Source organism: Candoia aspera, chromosome 6 (assembly GCF_035149785.1).
Source record: "Candoia aspera isolate rCanAsp1 chromosome 6, rCanAsp1.hap2, whole genome shotgun sequence".
NCBI lineage: Eukaryota > Metazoa > Chordata > Lepidosauria > Squamata > Boidae > Candoia > Candoia aspera.
This window is the reverse complement of record NC_086158.1, coordinates 56325763-56345228: the sequence shown is the minus strand read 5'-3', so window position 1 is coordinate 56345228 and position 19466 is coordinate 56325763. Positions and strand designations below refer to the sequence as shown.

Below are 19466 nucleotides of genomic sequence, written 5' to 3'. Positions count from 1 at the left end.
AGAGAAGCAGAGTTTAGTTGTGGATGTTAGATGACGAGATGTAGAATTTGACAGAGGGCTTACAAAACAGAGGCCAAATTGGTTAGTGAGTATGTCTTTTGATGTAACTGGTCTAGAAGGTCTTTTTCCAACTTTCTCCTGGATGTATTTGAATCCAGATTCTACACATACCTTTTTGCTTATTTAATGTTTGATTTTTATTTTATTTTATTCTATTTCCTCGATAGCAAATGTGTGTGTGTGTGTGTGTGTATCTTCTTTAATATATAATAAAGATTTCTTTGGAAGGAAAACTTCAGACATACAGCAAATTATCTGAAAGGGAGACTGAATTAAGTCAGTCCTCCCATAAAAAAGGAAGAATAGACTGAAAAACAGCTATAGACACATGCAGTGCCTATCTTTCCTACCTTCTTAACCTAGGTGGCCCAACTGCAGCTGTCCTTTTTTTCTCTCCATTAATGTATTGTGTATATACGTACGTAGGTACAAGGCCAGAACATACATACGTATGAATTAATAGCTACTGATTAAAACTGAGTGCCTATAAAATAAGGTGTTCCATTGGTAAAGGTAATGATCCCTTGTCTATATGTGTACACCTACACCATTATTTTTCAAGCACATTCCACAGACTTAAACATGTTCTTCTTCTAGCGGGTGCAGCAAATGGATTTCATGCCCATATTTTTAGAACTGTACTTTAAAAAGTGGAACTGGCGTCTTGCTTTCACTAATGTTTGCTTGCTTTCTATCCTGTCTTCTTCCTTTAAACAGTGTCTGACTATTGTTTGTGTGTGTGTGTGTGTATCCCTAAAGAAACACACATCATGTTCTATATTAGTTCTGCCCATCTATAATTGCACATCATTCCAAGTTACAAGGTGAGCTTGCATAGGTATTGCAGAATTCTTTTTATAGACGTCGTCACTAAGGTATGAGTAATGGGGAACTTACTATCACGGCTGGGACCAAGAGACACAGTTGTCTCCTCTATGCAATTGCTTGTTGTTTGGAGTAGTATTCTTGTTTTCTTTGAAGAGTTCCAAATTCCTTCTCTTTAAAGAATAAATCAACTTAAAGGCCCTCAGACTTTTTTTACAGGCCCTGGAGAGAATATTTGCATGTTTCGGCTGGGTCTTTTTATATCCTCCAAGATGTCCTCTTTTGTGGGAACAATGCAGTGTAACTTCAAAGAGGCTCTCTCCTATGAAAAAACATTAGAAGAGATATGTTTCTCCATTAAGTTACCCAAAGTAGAAATAAATGGAGGTGTCTTCATTTTGCTTTTCGTTCATTTTAGAAATCACAAATCAGAAACTCCATAGGTTTCATTTCATTGAATAACTCACATTACATTCTTATTACATCTGTCTGCTGCAGTCTGTAATTATAGCTGGAGTGCCTTTTAAACAAAAGAGTATAGAAATTCTAAGAAAACACAGTACTGGCACAAAAGCATTTTCTAATACTGTCCAAACAAAAAACTTAGAATGGTATAACTTTAGATAGAGCAGTTTTGACATAATGAGAACAAGTTTGCTATGAGGATAAATGTATTATATCTACTATGAATATAAACAGATTTTGCTTTGAAATACATGGAGTCCTCTTGTCCTTTCTAGAGCTCTATTGAAAAGAGAAGCATTTGGGCTGTAAATCGTCCAGTTGAAGTCTGGAAAAGCAGGAAATTTTATGCCAGATAATAAGAACTGTCTTGCACTTACAGCCTCATTTTTGGGAGAATGTCACTGAAAGAGCATCTGAAATTTTGAGATACAACATTATGTTACAGATGGATCAAGTAAAATTAATGTTAACTTTTTTTTCCTGCTTCAGAGGGATTCCCTAAAGGCTTGTAAGACTGAGTTCCTAACTCTGTTTTGGGGATACTTGCTGTGATATGATTGCTATAATCTCAATACGTCTTTTTGTTCCTAAAGGACATGCTTGAAGAGAAAAAGACAGAGTCATGTTGCATTTCACTGAAGACAGACTGGAGAACTGGCATAGTTCTGGATCATTTTTATTGGGAAAAGATAAGACTAAGTTGGAAGAAAAGTAATACAGTAAGGCAAGCTAGATCCATGACCTCACCTAGTGGCAATGAGTTATGGGGAAGGAAGGAAGGAAGGAAGGAAGGAAGGAAGGAAGGGAGGGAGGGAGGGAGGGAGGGAGGGAGGGAGGGAGGGAGGGAGGGAGGGAGGGGGATAAATAGTCTTTTTAGGAGAAGGAGCTAAAACAAAATGAAAGTGGACAGATGGTACCAGGCTTTAGTTTAGATCTCTTTCAGGGTCACTCCTTTGTCCATCCAGCTCTTTAGACTGATGGGAGTCAGAAGACATTAATTACTAGTATCAAAACATCTCAGTTATTACCATTTCTCAAAAAACAGAGCCATGTGGAAGAGGAGCAGGAAAGAGAAGGACTTAAGTAAAAAAGAAAACATTATTTAAATATACCAAAGCAGAAATCTGCCTTCATTGCTGTCCTGTCTTTTGAAGTTAAAGAAGTTTTGGAAGAAGGAAAGAATACTGAAGAAACCCAATAAATTTTCTGTGTATGTCTTCACAACTGAAGGTGTATGGTACTTATTGTGAACTAATACATTCAAGGAGGAAAATTGAGGAGAACAGACAAATTCTGCTGACAAAAGACAATGTTTTAGGCCTTAAAGGGATGTCTTAATCAAAACCTTGACCCATGATAACCCCTTCAACATTACCATGAAAAAAATGAATTTCTTATTGTAAATCGTTCAGGAAGGAATTAAGAATAACATTAACAGTATCATAATAGGTTTCGAGAAATGGTGCAAGTATTCTGGGTCCAACCATTTTGAGAATACTATACATAGTTTTTGCCATCGTATCTCAAAGCAGATATTGCAGAGCCGATGAAGATTCTGGAACGGACAGCAGACTGATTAAGAAATATTTATTTTGAGCTGTTGGGGTTAAGAAAGGTTACGTTTAGAGTTTGGTAGCTTAGTGAGTAGGAGGATGTAATTGAGATGTAGAAAATTATGCATGGTATGCAAAAGGTTAATGTGAGAATGTGTGGTTATTTGTTAGATTCACATGTTACATTTATATCACAGGATGTGATATGTGGTTTTGTATAGGATTGGGTCTCCCTTCATTTTTTCCCCACAACAATAATCCTGTATGGTAGTTTGGACTGAGAGAAAATGATGGCCCAGAATCCCTCACTCAGATTCCACAGCTGAAAGTGGACTTGGGTCTGCCTATCCTAATCCCACCAACTGATCACTGCACCATAGTGATTCTTTTTCATCAATCATAATATCTATGCCATCCAGTGAAAGTGAACAGTGGAGGGTTGAATATAGATTAATAAAAGCACTTCGGGCAAAGTTTTTACAGCCCAGGCCCACCCTCATTTTTTTAATGATTGAAATCTTGCAGGTTTGCCAAATGACATACAAGTTCATCCAAAAGGAGGTGATCCACTAGACAAGCTGGTCCCATGCATGAATATGGTTTGTGCATTTTGTTATAAAATGCTGGAAATGTTGGTACTCTATTTACTTGAGACACAGCAAACTTGTAAATTGTTTCTTGTCAGCAAGTCTCAGTATCTTTTTCCCAACCTACAAACAGCCTAGAAAATAGCACATCTTTTCAGTTCAGAGGAAATGAATTAAATCAAGTTGCCTTTTAAATACCATCTTCCCACAGATTGTAATATATTACATGTCTGCAAAGTTGTTTTGACTCTTTTTCTTGAAACTTCTATGAAGCATATATGCTTCTGTGCAAATGACACGGCTTTTGTAAATTCGTTCTTTTTTCTCTCAAGTGTGAAAGAACCTTGGAAATGAGAATGTTGTGTTGTTTCTGTCCATTAGCCTGAGAATTCAGAGTTTTTGTCCTTTTAGAAAGAACATTCATTGTTGTAGTCCAAAAACTTGGATCATCTTGGTAACTACCCCAGTTTGCTCACTGATTGAAAATGGAAAGGCTTTTAACAAAGGCACACACATACACAGACACACGTCTCTCTGTCTCAGGAATTAGCTCCAAAACATTACTCTTACTTGGGAACAATTTTTTATTGGTCTTGGTCTCCGTGTAACCTGAAATGCAGAGGGAAAATGTATCATGTTACTATTCACAGTGCTGTTCCGCTGGCACAGATACTGCTTGAAAGGAACACAACAGAAATGCAAGTCTGTAACTTGGGGCATCTCTATCAGAAACTTGGGTTCTTTTTCACCTCTCAGAGAAAAGAAATTTTATTTTTTGAAATGGCACAACAGTAACTATATCTTGGAAGCAAATTTGATGTTGTTTCTCTTGTAGATCAGGGTCAGGCTTGGATTTGCAGTTGTTTTCTGGATTTGGGCATAAAAGTTCCTCTTTCTGACATTAATCAGTTGTTTTATCCCATGGAATGTGGGATTAACTTCCTATGCAGTTTACTTTCAGCAGCTAGGATCTGATTATGTCATATAATGTTCGTGAAGTTACACAGTTGATCTGGGGAGAAGCCAACACTCAGAATTAGACAACAGACATGTTTTTATTACAGCATATTGGTATATATTCATTTTCTTCAAGTCTCAGATTTGTGGGTAGTGCCCTTTAAAATAGGTTCATTAATATGTTTATGTTGAGAAGATTTCATCAGCTAACATCATTGCTGGCAACTGATTGTACATCTGCAGGTTGTACTATTTTAATTTTGTCAGTTACATGACACACCCAGGCTTTCTGTTCCATTCTCTTTTCTTTGCTTGCCAACTGTGTGGAAGTTATTTCTCTGCTAACTCTCTCACACACACCCTTGCAGATACAGCATGCTTTGCCTTGTCCTTGTAATGCCATTATTTCCTTGCATGGTGTTAATGATTCTAACTGCTCTTTTATTTTTAAAAAGTCTATTTTACATTATATAAAGGAGATGTGTGTAAGGTGATAGGGAATTACTTTTGTGGAATCTGCTGAAATGCTTTATCTAAGCTCTGGTTAATACAGACTTTGAAATCTTGCTAACAAATGAATAATAAAGCAGCTGTTTAGACCATCCTCCCACAATGTGATGTTCTCAAGTTGGTTCATGTGAACCATGCTGACTGGGAATTCTGGGAACTGCAAATGGGATACTTTTGGAGGGTCATGGGTGAAGAAGACTACTCTAAAAGAGTAGTTTCCAAACTGAATTTCATGAAATCCTGAGGTATTGACAGACAGGCTTTAATGACTGATACTTGATCACCATATTGATTGTCTAGCCTTATACTGTCCAGAGAAGGATTTGCTATGCCTTGTGTGTATGTGTGTATGCACTTACATTACAAAAACAAACAGGAAGAAAAATAAATAGCACACAAATTTATAAAGAAGAATTAAATAAATGAAAACTAAAAAAAAAAAAAAACGATGCAGGGCATATATTCATGGAATGTTTACATACATGGGAGCCAGTGTGGTGTAGTTGTTAAGGGGCTGGACTTGGATGGGAAGACCCAGGTCCTAGTCTTCCCTTCTAGGCACAGAAACCAGTTGAGTGTGTTTAGACCAGTCATTCTGTCTTTGGGAAGTCAAAAAGCATCGTTCTACCAAACCATACTGGAATAGTGTGGTAGATTATGCTCCCTAACCTTCAGTAAAGAGCCTTCATCCTACAGTGAATTAATTTGTTATGAAGTGTTGCAAATAAGCATTTCAATGAATGGTTATATTTTGTTATAATCATCTATAGCTATTGACATCAAGAATGATTCATTCATAAATTTCTAATAACATTAATTCTGCAGAACACTGAAAAGTTGGGGCCATATATTTATCTTTCCAATGCCGATAAGTATCCATTTTCTTTGTCAGATGTCAGTTTCCATATGATAACAGCCCAGTTGATTTTGACAGTTGTTTAGTAGGAAGCTGAGCTATGCACTCTAAAGCACATCTCATATTCTCCAGAATATGCAGAGGTCTTGTGGTCGATACTGCTCAGTTATTGATGTAAAAAGTGTTGAAAAAAGTGTTCTCTAAAGGCAGAAAGCTTGAAAAACCAGACACCAATAATACTTTTCCCATGTTAGGTTGTTTAGGTCATTTTTATGTTTAAGTCTTTCAATTGTTTAGTAATTTTTAAAATGTTACCAATATGCTTTTAAAACTAAATCCTGGTGTACATATGTGACCAAGAAATAGAAACAAAGAACACATTTTTAGAGGAATTCTTTCAAGGAGAATGGTTGGCTCTTGATAATTGAGGAACTGGCAGAATTGGCAGAATAAGTAATCTGCACTTTGGTAGTCCCACAGCAGTAGTTATATGTCAGGTTGACGGTCCATGGTCATCCTAAAGTGGCACTTAAGACATTTTACCTTCATCCTAGATAACAAAGAAGCATATTCTTAGAGGCCCCTGATATACTGGACCTTTTGGAAAAGGAACAAGACTCATGTATCACTACTAGTTATAACATCTTGTACAAATCTATGTTTTGTCCCTCTCCTGTGTGCCCTGACCTTCATCCTGCTTCTTGCCTCTTATATTTATCATACCATTAAATTATGCATTTGAAAGCGCTTCTCAAAACCTCTTGACTAATTTGTAGGTAGGCATCATCTGTTTTTTTTTGTGTACTTTATTTAGTTGCTCGCTCAGGACATACAAAATTTAGATTTATTATTCTAGAGATAAGGTAGATGTGCCTGTCAAAAGATTTTATAATGCAGAAGCCTTGAAAGAAAGATCACTATGCTTTTGATTTTTGAAAAGGACAGATGAATATTGACTCATTGTTCAAGTTTAGATTATTTTTCCTTTTTTAAATGTTTGAATAAATTATTTTGGAGAACATAGAGAAGCTTCATGACTAGACACCATAGGCACTTAAGATTTTTATTTTGAATGACTGCCTGGGGCCAGTTGAATAGCTGCTTGATTTTGTATCAAAGAGAGTGCTGGACATATTGTAATTGTCCTGGAGCAATTGTGTAATTGAAAGATAGGTGGCTTAAGGCTTATATTGTGAATCAAGAGCATTCGAGGATACCTGATCTGTGCTACTTGATGAAGACTAAGGGTTCATCCAGGTCGACTTAAAATATGGCATAGGAATATGGCATAGGAAGGACGCATTAGCAATTAGGACAAGTGGTTGACTCAGTTCTTTTTTGTCTGACATTCTTTCTGTTGATAACAGCATTTGAATGTTGCAAGAAGATTGTAGCCTAAGAGAAATGATACAAGAATCTGGTCAAGGGGTAGGGAACCTGTCTCCTGTCCAGTAGGAGCAGAATCAGACTGGATTATGTCACTGTATTATCAGGTTCAATGATGACTTAATTAACTGGCAATGGTTCTCTAAGGTTTTGGATGGAAACTTTCCCAACCCTCCTTGGAAATGCCAGAGAATTAATTTTGGACTTTCTGCATGCAAAACAGATGGTGTACTGCTGAGCATCCACAGGCAGAATAACCAATAGTCAGAGATTATGAGAGTTGGAGTATAACAATATCCAGAAACTCCCTCATCCAAGATCTAGTCCAACATTCATTGACATAATTTGATGGGACTAAATTTAGAAACATTCATGCTTACAATTAGACTTACTGAATTCACTGAGGCAAGTTGTGTGCGTGTGTGTGTATGCCTTCAAGTCAGTGTTGACTCCCAGCAACTGCCTGGACTAGTTCCTGCAGTTTTCTTGAGAAGATTTCAGAAGTGGCTTGCCATTGACTGCTTGATAGGGCTGAGAGAGAGTGACTGACCCAAGGTTACTCAGTTTGCTTCATGCCTAAGGCAGGACTAGAACTCACAGTCTCCTGCTTTCTAGCCTGATGTCTTAACCATTAAACCAAACTGGTTCTCTGAGACATGTCTAATTTAACTCCCATTGATTTTGGTGGGTTTGCTCTAAGCATTGTTCTTTGGATCCAACCCATTATTTGATGGTATTTTTATGGAATATCTCAGCAGTTCAAGGTACCTGGCCAACTTGGGTCTTGAAGACTATGCAGGGTTGGGCCTGGTTATTGTATAGGAAACCTCCAGGAAAAATCAGTGCTATAGGCAAAAATAAATACATTAATTAAAAATTAAAAGATAACACATTTACATTTTTAGCTTACCTTGCCTTTCCTGGTCACTCATTTTCATTAGATAGCAAAATAAATGCTTTGCAACTAAAAAGGAAGTCCCTTGTTTCTGGTACTGGAATATGTGTAAAGGGAACTTTTTAGTATCACACTTCTGTCATGACAAAATGTTGGGTAGTTTTATTATTTTCCTCTTATTTTGCTAGTTTTATGTAAACTTTTAGAATGTTGCTGCCATCTAGAGGACTGAAATGTGATAATTTATAAAGATCAATGAGAAAAGAGAGGGAAAAATAGGATTGTCAACCTCCTAGGAAAATATATTTATTTCTAGAAATTATATGCAAAATTAAAATCAAGTAAAATGCAAAAATAATATGCAAAATTAAAATCAATAAATATTTATTATCGATAAACCAGCATATAAAATTAAAAACATCATTACACAAAGGTGAAAGAAAATTGTCAGTTGCTTTTTATAGAGGATCCTTCCTCTATAAGGTCTGCATCCATCTATCTATCTATCTATCTATCTATCTATCTATCTATCTATCTATCTATCTATCTATCTATCTATCTGTAACACTATGAATCAATTTCTATAACACTTGGCAAGCTTTTCTTGTTGAGTTTTTAAAATGACTATAGATGGCTTAATCTGGGAGTGGAAGTCTGAGTAAATACAGATCAGTAAAAATGAGTAGCCTGATATACGTGTCTTGTTTTATTTGCAGATTGTGCAGGCTGTGGAAGAGATATAAAAAATGGACAAGCCTTGCTAGCTTTGGACAAGCAATGGCATCTTGGGTGCTTCAAGTGTAAGGCCTGTGCAAAGGTCCTAACTGGAGAATACATCAGCAAGTAAGTCCATATAGAAAACACCGGATATTTGACCGGATCTTTAAACAACTGGCATTTAAATCATTTATTATTATAAAGAAGACTCAAAATACTAGCTCTCTATTCAGGTGTGAATAATTTCTTTGCCCTTCAGGACTCATTCCTATAAAGGAAGCATCATGTGAACCATGGAGAAAAAATGCTTGTGTGTTATATCCTCCCTCGTGTGGCATCACATCAAAATGTGTAGTCAGATACTCTGTTCTCAGAATGCTGAGACCAGATTTTGTCAGAAGCATAAGCTTACTTGCTCCTGTACCTCCTTTTTCATGTTGCTATTACCACATTCTTTGGAGGTAGATTAGTCCAAGAGCTGGTTACTTAGCGACTTTGCTGGCTGAAGAGAAATTTAAACCTGGATTTTCTTTGCCACAGTTCAACACTTAATGTTTACATTCTCTGGCTGTCAGAAATGCATTTATAATAAGTGGTAATAATAAGTGCACAGTGAGATACAGCTGATAAGAAACCTAAGAAGCTGTCTTTAATTTTACTAAGTTCAGCCTCATTAATAGCTGCCTTGTGTTCAACCTAAAATATGAGGACATCCAAGGGAATTGAATGTAAAAGAATGTGTATAATATGTTAGTGAAGCTAATTTGTATCTTGTGGTTTACATTCAGAGACGGTGCCCCTTACTGTGAAAAGGACTATCAGGTTCTCTTTGGAGTCAAATGTGAAGCATGTCACCAGTTCATCACTGGGAAGGTTCTAGAAGTAAGTAATATGCAACATTAAGTGTAGCTGTTTAATATACCTGTATTTTACAGTCATATGTGTGTGTATGTGTAGATGTATTTATATTTATCTGTATTTTTATGTTATACAAGGAAGAAAAGGCACATATTATTTAATGTAATTGGACTATGACCAAGGCTTCAAGATTTGGAAAAAATCCACATGTTGTTGGACATCAGAAGCACTGACCAGCAAGGTCTTTACACAATGAAACTATCCTTAGCATATCTTAGGCTGGCATATGTGGCCTGCAAGAATCTTGGCTAACCCTAAATAATGTCAAAAAGACACATGAAGTAACTTTTTATTGCCTTGTAACGGTCATCTGGATATAAACAGTCCAATTTTTCCTTATAAGGTTTAGTGGGTTTAATTATATGGTACAAAAAATACGTGGGAAGATTTAAAGCTAACCATTGCCTGACCAGAACTTTCACTGTAGAGTGTATGAAGGAGAAGGAGGGGACACTGTTGTGTAGGGTGATCCAGTATCTATTCTTTTTCCTCCAGTCTCCACCATTAATTTACATATGAGGCATTATTATAGCAAAATGGAGATTCTTCATGACAGCTTTCCTCAACTGAGTGCCCTCTAGCAGCACTGCTCCAAGAACCACTCCTTCGGGGCATGGAGGCAACTTCATGTTGCATGTAGAAAAAGGATGCTTGAATTATAATGTTATTTTTGCCAGTCTGACTTCCTTGCTGCCCTGTGGATGCCTCCGCTCTTAAATATGTACAATTATACAAGTTCGTAGTTACAAAACAATCACCAAACGTGTTCTATTAATTTCCAAATTAAGGAACAAGTATTTGCCAAACATTCCATTTTTTTTTTTTCTAATTTGTATTTTGGTTTTGGCAGGAGTAGATGTTTAAATAATTTCAAATAATGGCTACTTGTTATTTAAAAAGTTTGTCTAACTTTGTGTACTTTTAAAAGCTTTCCTCAGTATGTTTTTATTCAAGGCTCCATAAGGAGATTTGCATGTATGTTATAAATATATTTCAGTTAAGTTGTAGTGAGCAGTACTATAATAGTAGACAATAAGCACAAGAGGGCAGCACCAGATTCTGTGAAGAAGCTAAGTAATTGTATTGATGGAGTCTGCGTAACTAGAAGATTTTTTTTCATAACTTCTTTTAAATGTATTATCACCAGTCCAGTGGAGACCATAACGTTAATATAGGGACTGTGACCTGTTGAGATGTAATAAACTGACTTCCTGTCATGTTCATCGTTCCAATGGTTTGAATACATCGTAACGTTTCACATGTCACTCTCCTGTTCCGTGTCTGTCATTTGCGGGGAGGGGAATTTCAGCCGTGCCAGGCTGTAATCTCCTTGCTGTTCTGCAGGAATGTATGTTTGGGTTATGACATGTCTTCAAGGTTACTTTCCCAGGCCGATGTGTGACGGTTGCCAACACCTGGGAGGGGGTGGTTGCTATGGTGGGGCGAGGGGCGGGATTGGGTTTGAAGCGAGGGTATTTAGTTTGTATTTGGCGCGCTTTTGCTCATTCTCAGCTTTCTCTGTATTTGCATACTATTCCTTTAATAAATCAGTTATCTTTAAGCCCGAGCTTGTGAGACTGAGTATTTGGGATTAGGCAACCGTTACACTTCCTGATTTTACAGTGGAGAAAATGTTTGCATTTCTCAAGAAACGTGTATCACTTCTAGTACATTACATGGTCATTAAAGCAAGAAAATAGTGGATTTTTCTATTATCTCAAAGCATAGATTGAGGGAGTCTTGATATAATAAGTTCCATGTTCTTGCTAAGGCAAACAGAAGGCATCACTTATTACCACTCTCAGCCTCTGACTTTCTCGTCATCTATTTGTGAAGTCCTTCAGCAAAGGATCGTTACCTTGTCGTGGTGCTGGAGCTTGAGCACCTCAATGATGCCATGAGCTAAACCGTGAAGGGCCACCCAAGACGGGAAGGTCATGACAGAGAGGTCAGACTAAATGCGATCCCTGGGGAAGGTAATGGCAACCCACCTCAGTATTCTTGCCGTGAAAACTAAATGGATCAGTACAACCAGAGATATGTCGGTATACCATCGGAAGATGAGACCCCCAGGTCGGAAGATGGTCAAAATGCTACTGGGGAGGAACAGAGGATGAGCTCAACTAGCCCCAGACGTGATGACGCAGCTAGCTCAAAGCCGAAAGGACGGCTAGCGGCCGACGGTGCTGGTGGTGAACGGCGAATCCGATGTTCTAAGGATCAACACACCATCGGAACCTGGAATGTAAGATCTATGAGCCAGGGCAAATTGGATGTGGTTATTAGTGAGATGTCAAGATTAAAGATAGACATTTTGGGCGTCAGTGAACTGAAATGGACTGGAATGGGCCACTTCACATCAAATGACCACCAGATCTACTACTGAGGACAAGAGGACCACAGAAGAAATGGAGTAGCCTTCATAATTAATAGTAAAGTGGCTAAAGCAGTGCTTGGATACAACCCAAAAAACGACAGAATGATCTCAATTCGAATTCAGGGCAAGCCATCTAACATCACAGTGATCCAAATATACGCCCCAACCACAAATGCTGAAGAAGCTGAAGTAGAGCAGTTCTATGAGGATCTGCAGCACCTACTGGACAACACGCCTAAAAGAGATGTTATTTTCATCACAGGAGACTGGAATGCTAAGGTGGGCAGTCAAATGACACCTGGAATTACAGGTAAGTATGGCCTGGGAGAACAAAACGAAGCAGAACACAGGCTGATAGAATTTTGCCAAGACAATTCACTCTGCATAACAAACACTCTCTTCCAACAACCTAAGAGACGGCTTTATACATGGACTTCACCAGATGGACAACACCAAAATCAGATTGATTACATCCTTTGCAGCCAAAGGTGGCGGACATCTGTACAGTCGGTAAAAACAAGGCCTGGAGCTGACTGTAGTTCAGATCACGAACTTCTTCTTGCACAATTTAAGATCAGACTAAAGAGATTAGGGAAGACCCACAGATCAGCTAGATATGAGCTCACTAATATTCCTAAGGAATATGCAGTGGAGGTGAAGAATAGATTTAAGGGACTGGACTTAGTAGATAGGGTCCCGGAAGAACTCTGGACAGAAGTTGGCAGCATTGTTCAGGAGGCGGCAACAAAATACATCCCAAAGAAAGAGAAAACCAAGAAGGCAAAATGGCTGTCTGCTGAGACACTAGAAGTAGCCCAAGAAAGAAGGAAAGCAAAAGGCAACAGTGATAGGGGGAGATATGCCCAATTAAATGCAAAATTCCAGAGGTTAGCCAGAAGAGATAAGGAATTATTTTTAAACAAGCAATGCGCGGAAGTGGAAGAAGACAATAGAATAGGAAGGACAAGAGACCTCTTCCAGAAAATTAGAAACATTGGAGGTAAATTCCAGGCAAAAATGGGTATGATCAAAAACAAAGATGGCAAGGACCTAACAGAAGAAGAAGAGATCAAGAAAAGGTGGCAAGAATATACAGAAAACCTGTATAGGAAGGATAACAATATCGGGGATAGCTTTGACAGTGTGGTCAGTGAGCTAGAGCCAGACATCCTGAAGAGTGAGGTTGAGTGGGCCTTAAGAAGCATTGCTAATAACAAGGCAACAGGAGACGACGGCATCCCAGCTGAACTGTTCAAAATCTTGCAAGATGATGCTGTCAAGGTAATGCATGCTATATGCCAGCAAATTTGGAAAACACAAGAATGGCCATCAGACTGGAAAAAATCAACTTATATCCCCATACCAAAAAAGGGAAACACTAAAGAATGTTCAAACTATCGAACAGTGGCACTCATTTCACATGCCAGTAAGGTAATGCTCAAGGTCCTGCAAGGTAGACTTCAGCAGTTCATGGAGCGAGAATTGCCAGACGTACAAGCTGGGTTTAGAAAAGGCAGAGGAACTAGAGACCAAATTGCCAATATCCGCTGGATAATGGAAAAAGCCAGGGAGTTTCAGAAAAACATCTATTTCTGTTTTATTGACTATTCTAAAGCCTTTGACTGTGTGGACCAGAACAAATTGTGGCAAGTTCTTAGCGGTATGGGGATACCAAGTCATCTTGTATGCCTCCTGAAGAATCTGTATAACGACCAAGTAGCAACAGTAAGAACAGACCACGGAACAACAGACTGGTTTAAGATTGGGAAAGGACTACGGCAGGGCTGTATACTCTCACCCTACCTATTCAACTTGTATGCAGAACACATCATGCGACAAGCTGGCCTTGAGGAATCCAAGGCTGGAGTTAAAATCTCTGGAAGAAACATTAACAATCTCAGATATGCAGATGATACCACTTTGATGGCTGAAAGTGAAGAGGAACTGAGGAGCCTTATGATGAAGGTGAAAGAAGAAAGTGCAAAAGCTGGTTTGCAGCTAAACCTCAAAAAAACCAAGATTATGGCAACCAGCTTGATTGATAACTGGCACATAGAGGGAGAAAATGTAGAAGCAGTGAAAGACTTTGTATTCCTAGGTGCAAAGATTACTGCAGATGCTGACTGCAGTCAGGAAATCAGAAGACGCTTAATCCTTGGAAGAAGAGCAATGACAAATCTCGATAAAATAGTTAAGAGCAGAGACATCACACTGACAACAAAGGCCCGCATAGTTAAAGCAATGGTGTTCCCTGTAGTAACATATGGCTGTGAGAGCTGGACCATAAGGAAGGCTGAGCGAAGGAAGATCGATGCTTTTGAACTGTGGTGTTGGAGGAAAATTCTGAGAGTGCCTTGGACTGCAAGAAGATCCAACCAGTCCATCCTCCAGGAAATAAAGCCAGACTGCTCACTTGAGGGAATGATATTAAAGGCAAAACTGAAATACTTTGGCCACATAATGAGAAGACAGGACACCCTGGAGAAGATGCTGATGCTAGGGAGAGTGGAAGGCAAAAGGAAGAGGGGCCGACCAAGGGCAAGATGGATGGATGATATTCTAGAGGTGACGGACTCGTCCTGGGGGAGCTGGGGGTGTTGATGACCGACAGGAAGCTCTGGCGTGGGCTGGTCCATGAAGTCACGAAGAGTCGGAAGCGACTAAACGAATAAACAACAACATTTGTGAAGTCTAGAAAAATAAAGGAAGAGGAAAATACAGTGTTTGAAGAAGGGTATCAGTTCTTTCCTTGTTCTTTTGCTGCTTGTTTTAGAACTTGGCCAACTTTATACAAACTCATTAAAAGCTGATAAATATCAGTGAGATAAACAAGAACTTTTTGTGTTTATGATATAAATCTGCTATTGGCTATTGCTACTGAAGCACATTTGTAAGTGGGAAAAAGGTAACATCAGCAGAAAGCAGCATCTTTTCTGTTGGCTATTGCCCAAAGCCTTGTTATCTAGAACAAATAGTATGAAAAGAATGTGACCCTATAGGGGGGGGACCCAAAATTTCCTCTTAATAATATAATTTAATAATTTGTATTGTGTTATATTTAATTTAATTTAAATATAATACCAACAAGAACTTCTTTACTTCAGAAAATGTACCATTTTGTTTTGAGAAATAAAGGAGGGCAACTGGTGCAATTTGCATTTTTTAATTTATTAACTCTTAATACTAAATGTACATATGTTTTAATAGGTATTAAATGTTTAGCACAGTGTTTTAAAATGCCAATACAGTGTAGAATACTTCAATTATTACAGTGAAAGAAGACAGAAAACACACACCAGTCAATGGAAATAAACTAGTTTAAATTGCCTGGACAAACAAATAGGTTTTTGACCTGATGTTGAAAAGAAGCCAGTTGTGTTTCCCCACTCATGGCCACAATTAAAAATCTCTCCTTTTTTGATATATTAAAAAATAGTGTCCTCTAACAACTGGAAAGTTTGGAAGAGTCACTTCTTAATTTACTTGGATCCAAACCTTTTGGAATTGTAATGATAAATGGAAAGGGTGTGGATCAGTTTTGGCCAAATGTTGGATCTCATTGTGGAGTGGGATAATTTGGAACAAATCTTTTCTTCCTGGGAGTGGAACTGATGGGTTTGAATTCACTCCATTGTAATTCTGGGCCTCTATGATGTTCACATGCTGATTTGTTTATCTAGAGCATTGTTTCATTACAAAAATAGTCAGGAAGCAGCTGCAATCAGAAAACAGTTTTTGTTATTTGTATACAATGCCATGATAGGGAGCAAAACAGAGATGAGCATAGGATTCAGGGGCCAACAGATACAGATAATGTCCTCCAGAGGAAGTTGTGATCAGAACAGAACACCCTTATTCATCCCTTATTTCATCTCAGTCAAGCATCTTGAAGAATGGAAAACTCTTGAAAATAGAGAGGCACTTATTTTAATATTTGATCTGCAGACACAACACATACACATTACACGCACAAGCTCCCAGGTTCGGCTTATGGTCAGTCACTCACAGACTCACAGCCTGTTGAGGCACGCGGATCTTGTCAGCCCCCCTTGCTTTCTACCTGGTTTTCCAGATAGGTGCGGCTTGAGCAGACAAGACACACAGCCCTGGTCAACAGCTGGGAAATAATTGGGGACACACACAGATAACTTCCAATTGAACAGTGAGGTACAACAGGTTCTTTGAAATACACGGAGACCCAGTGAATTTAAAGTAACAGCAAATTTTACTGGTTGCAAGGTACAATTGCTCTTCCCCCACACACACACTCATCCACACTTACCCTCATCCTCCCAACTAGGCTGCCAGGCACTAGCAAGAGGGACGGAAGCCACCAAGTCTGGATCCAAAAACAACTCCAGGAGTAGGCGGGTTCAAAAGTCCTTGCTTTGTTGATGGGATTGGGGTGGGGGTTTCCTTTGATCTCCTTCGATGGGGTCTGTTTGCAGGCCCATTTGCTGAGGCCCAATTTCCTTTGTCACTCAGGTGACATTTCCATTTCCTTACGACTTGCTTCCTTCTTGTCTCCCTCCCCTGATAGGATCCTTTAGACAAGATTCCTGACTTTTGTCCTCTCTGCTTATGTGCCTGCTTCATCTTTAGGTTATGGCAGCTTCAGCCTAGTCTCACACACATAAACAGATACTGAATTTATTTTATGGTATATATCAACAAGTTCATTTCTGACTCATCTTCTGACAATCTGGGGAGGGGAAATTTTCTTTATAAACCCATTCCTTTGCCAAAAAAGAAAACCATTGTTCTACCCGTCTAACTTTTGTGTAACAGGCAGATTTATTGTGCAGGGAAATACCTGCCAGATTGGATTTCTAGGAACTACTGTATAGCTCCTTGTAATTAGCCATAGATGAATAAAAATAAAGCCATCAGGTATGCATTGTTAATTTATGGAAAGGCCAGAAGGATTTTTTTTTTAATGGGTTTTCTCAAATTAATTTTGATAGTGTAAAACATGTAATGGCTAAACAGAAATAGTTACCTGTACAACATTCAGAAACAACTGCCCTTTTATTGTTCTATTTTGTCAATTTCAACATTCCTATTAAATTTCAATACAGTTGATACACAGTAATAGACTTAGCTATATTAAAAAAAACCTGGCTTATTCTTTCAAAACATAGATGGATAACCCATGGTTTTTCTCTGCTTGTCTTGGGAAATCACAACCAGTGCTCAATTGAACAGTCATAACCTGGCACTCTTAAGTCACTTGGCTAATTTGGAAACAAAGGGTAAGATTTTAATTTCAAAGCCAGCACACTTAATGCAGCCAAAAATTGCTGCACTTCCTTGCAGATCACAGATAAGTGACACTATCACTTGTGTGTGTATTTCTGGTGTGTAGTCTGTCCATGTGTATGTGTGTAAGAGAGCTGAGGCTTTGAGTGGATTTACTATCCAAACTATGATGTGTTGGCCAATCCCTAATTTGTAGCATTAATATAATATTGTACTAAGCCATAAACCATATTTAATAAACCACAATGGGCAATTCACACATCAAATTAAACTGGAACCAGACAAACTATGTTATGGCTTAGCATAACATGTAAATCTCAACCCCACGTCAGAGGCTTTTTGGTGGGGGGATGCAAGGGAGCAAATGAATACATCATGCATCATAGTTCAAATTACATAACTGCATAATTTTATGATGTTGTCATGATACACATACTATCATTCTGACTTTATTGTGGCCTGTTAGTGAGGCCCATGCCCAAACTGTATTTTATTTGTGTGGGAGAGAACAAGGGGTTATAGAGATGCCAGCCTTGGTTGTGCCCACTATCATTTTCAATCATGGCCATTGCAAGAGTCCAGTGCTAGGCCATTGCCCATCACAGATAGCATAGGCACCCATGGAGGAGAGAGGGTTCAAATGACAACATTATGCACGATAGTGTCATTGTAGTTGTTGTGATCACTGCTGACAGTGAATTCTCTATCCTACTCTTTTAAAATGAGTAGCTTTGAACTTAAATTTTAGATACCATTAAACTGGTTTTTTTAAGGCTGCATAGGGAGTTAGGTCACTTGTTTTCAGTTCAGAAAATATATTTGACAGGTGTTATATCCTACATTCATATCTATCTTTCCCACTAGAATTTGACTAATTAGAATTGTATCAGGTTTTTCCCTTAAGGAACAAAATCTCGCTGAAAAAGAACTGCCAAATCTGAAATTACAATTAACCCAACCTAGTTGCTAACCCAATTAGATTGCAGATTTAGTAATGAAGTTGAGCTGAATATTTGCCAGGAAAACTGAATGTATCAAACACATCATAAAAATAAATATACTGTACAAAGTTCTCCTTGATTTCAGTTGTTTTCCAAGACCAGCTTAAACCACCCAAATTATATGTACAGAGTATATGTAGAGGACTACATTAATTAGGTATTTGCTGTTACTGCTCACATAATGTTGTAGTATAGCTTGATAGGAATCTAATCAAGATAATTGAATTAAAGGCAGTTTTTAAAGAAGTCAATTATGAATGTAAAGACTCATCAACATGAACAGAAAAGTTTTAGATTAATCTTAACAATGCATATTTACTCATTAAAATATAAACTACAGTTTGAGGTATTGAATATCTGTTTCTTTGAGAAGAATTGATCCTCGCTTTGGTTGTAGAAGGAAACAAAATCCCCTTCATCACTTTACTATAAGGAGCAATGTTCTGAGCAGTTCTACTAAAATTACTATATAGTAGCTAGATAAACATAGACAAATGGTACTGCCCTCACCTGAAGCAATGGGACATCCCCCCTTCTTTTTTCCATAATGGGCTGGTCTGTTGATTGCTAGCTTCAACTGAAAAGCTAGAAAAATCTCTCTCTGTTTCTGCAGTGTGAGTGATTGGGGACCAGACTACAGCCTTGTGATTTTGAAAGTAGAGAGGGCTATGCTTTGGATTAGGAACAATATTGCCAGAGTTTTCCCTGTGATAAAATGATCTGGAAGTTTTTTCATGTCAGCAAGATGATTCTCACAGTTATTTGAGTCAGAGAAAAATGGAACGTACAACTCATTGGATGGTGAAGTTTTAGAAAACATACCAAAGAAGTCTTAGCAGAAGGTAAATCTTCCTGAGAGAATTGTTGAATATGCAGCATTACAATTATTTAAAATAAAGCATGCCACTTTAAAGCAGGAGGGAAAGGACAGGTTGACTAAGCCAGTTGTTATCATATAGCAAACAAATTGCAAGAACAAAATACATTCATGTGAATTTGGTGTGACTTCTTGTTTTGGGGAATGTAGATATTAATCTGTGCCAGTACAAGGAATCAATAGAGTGTGTATATTAAAAACTTTTTAATTTCTTCTTAATCAG

At 38.1% G+C, this 19466-nt stretch overlaps 1 protein-coding gene across 1 annotated transcript in view; it reads left to right on the top strand.

Moving 5' to 3' along the window:
• ABLIM1 (actin binding LIM protein 1) overlaps positions 1 to 19466 on the top strand; it is a 222432-nt gene that overhangs the window by 127455 nt on the left and 75511 nt on the right. The window contains exons 6-7 of the mRNA XM_063307206.1: positions 8811 to 8937; positions 9600 to 9693. Coding sequence (XP_063163276.1) covers positions 8811 to 8937; positions 9600 to 9693 — 221 coding nt within the window. The remainder of the gene's footprint in view (positions 1 to 8810; positions 8938 to 9599; positions 9694 to 19466) is intronic.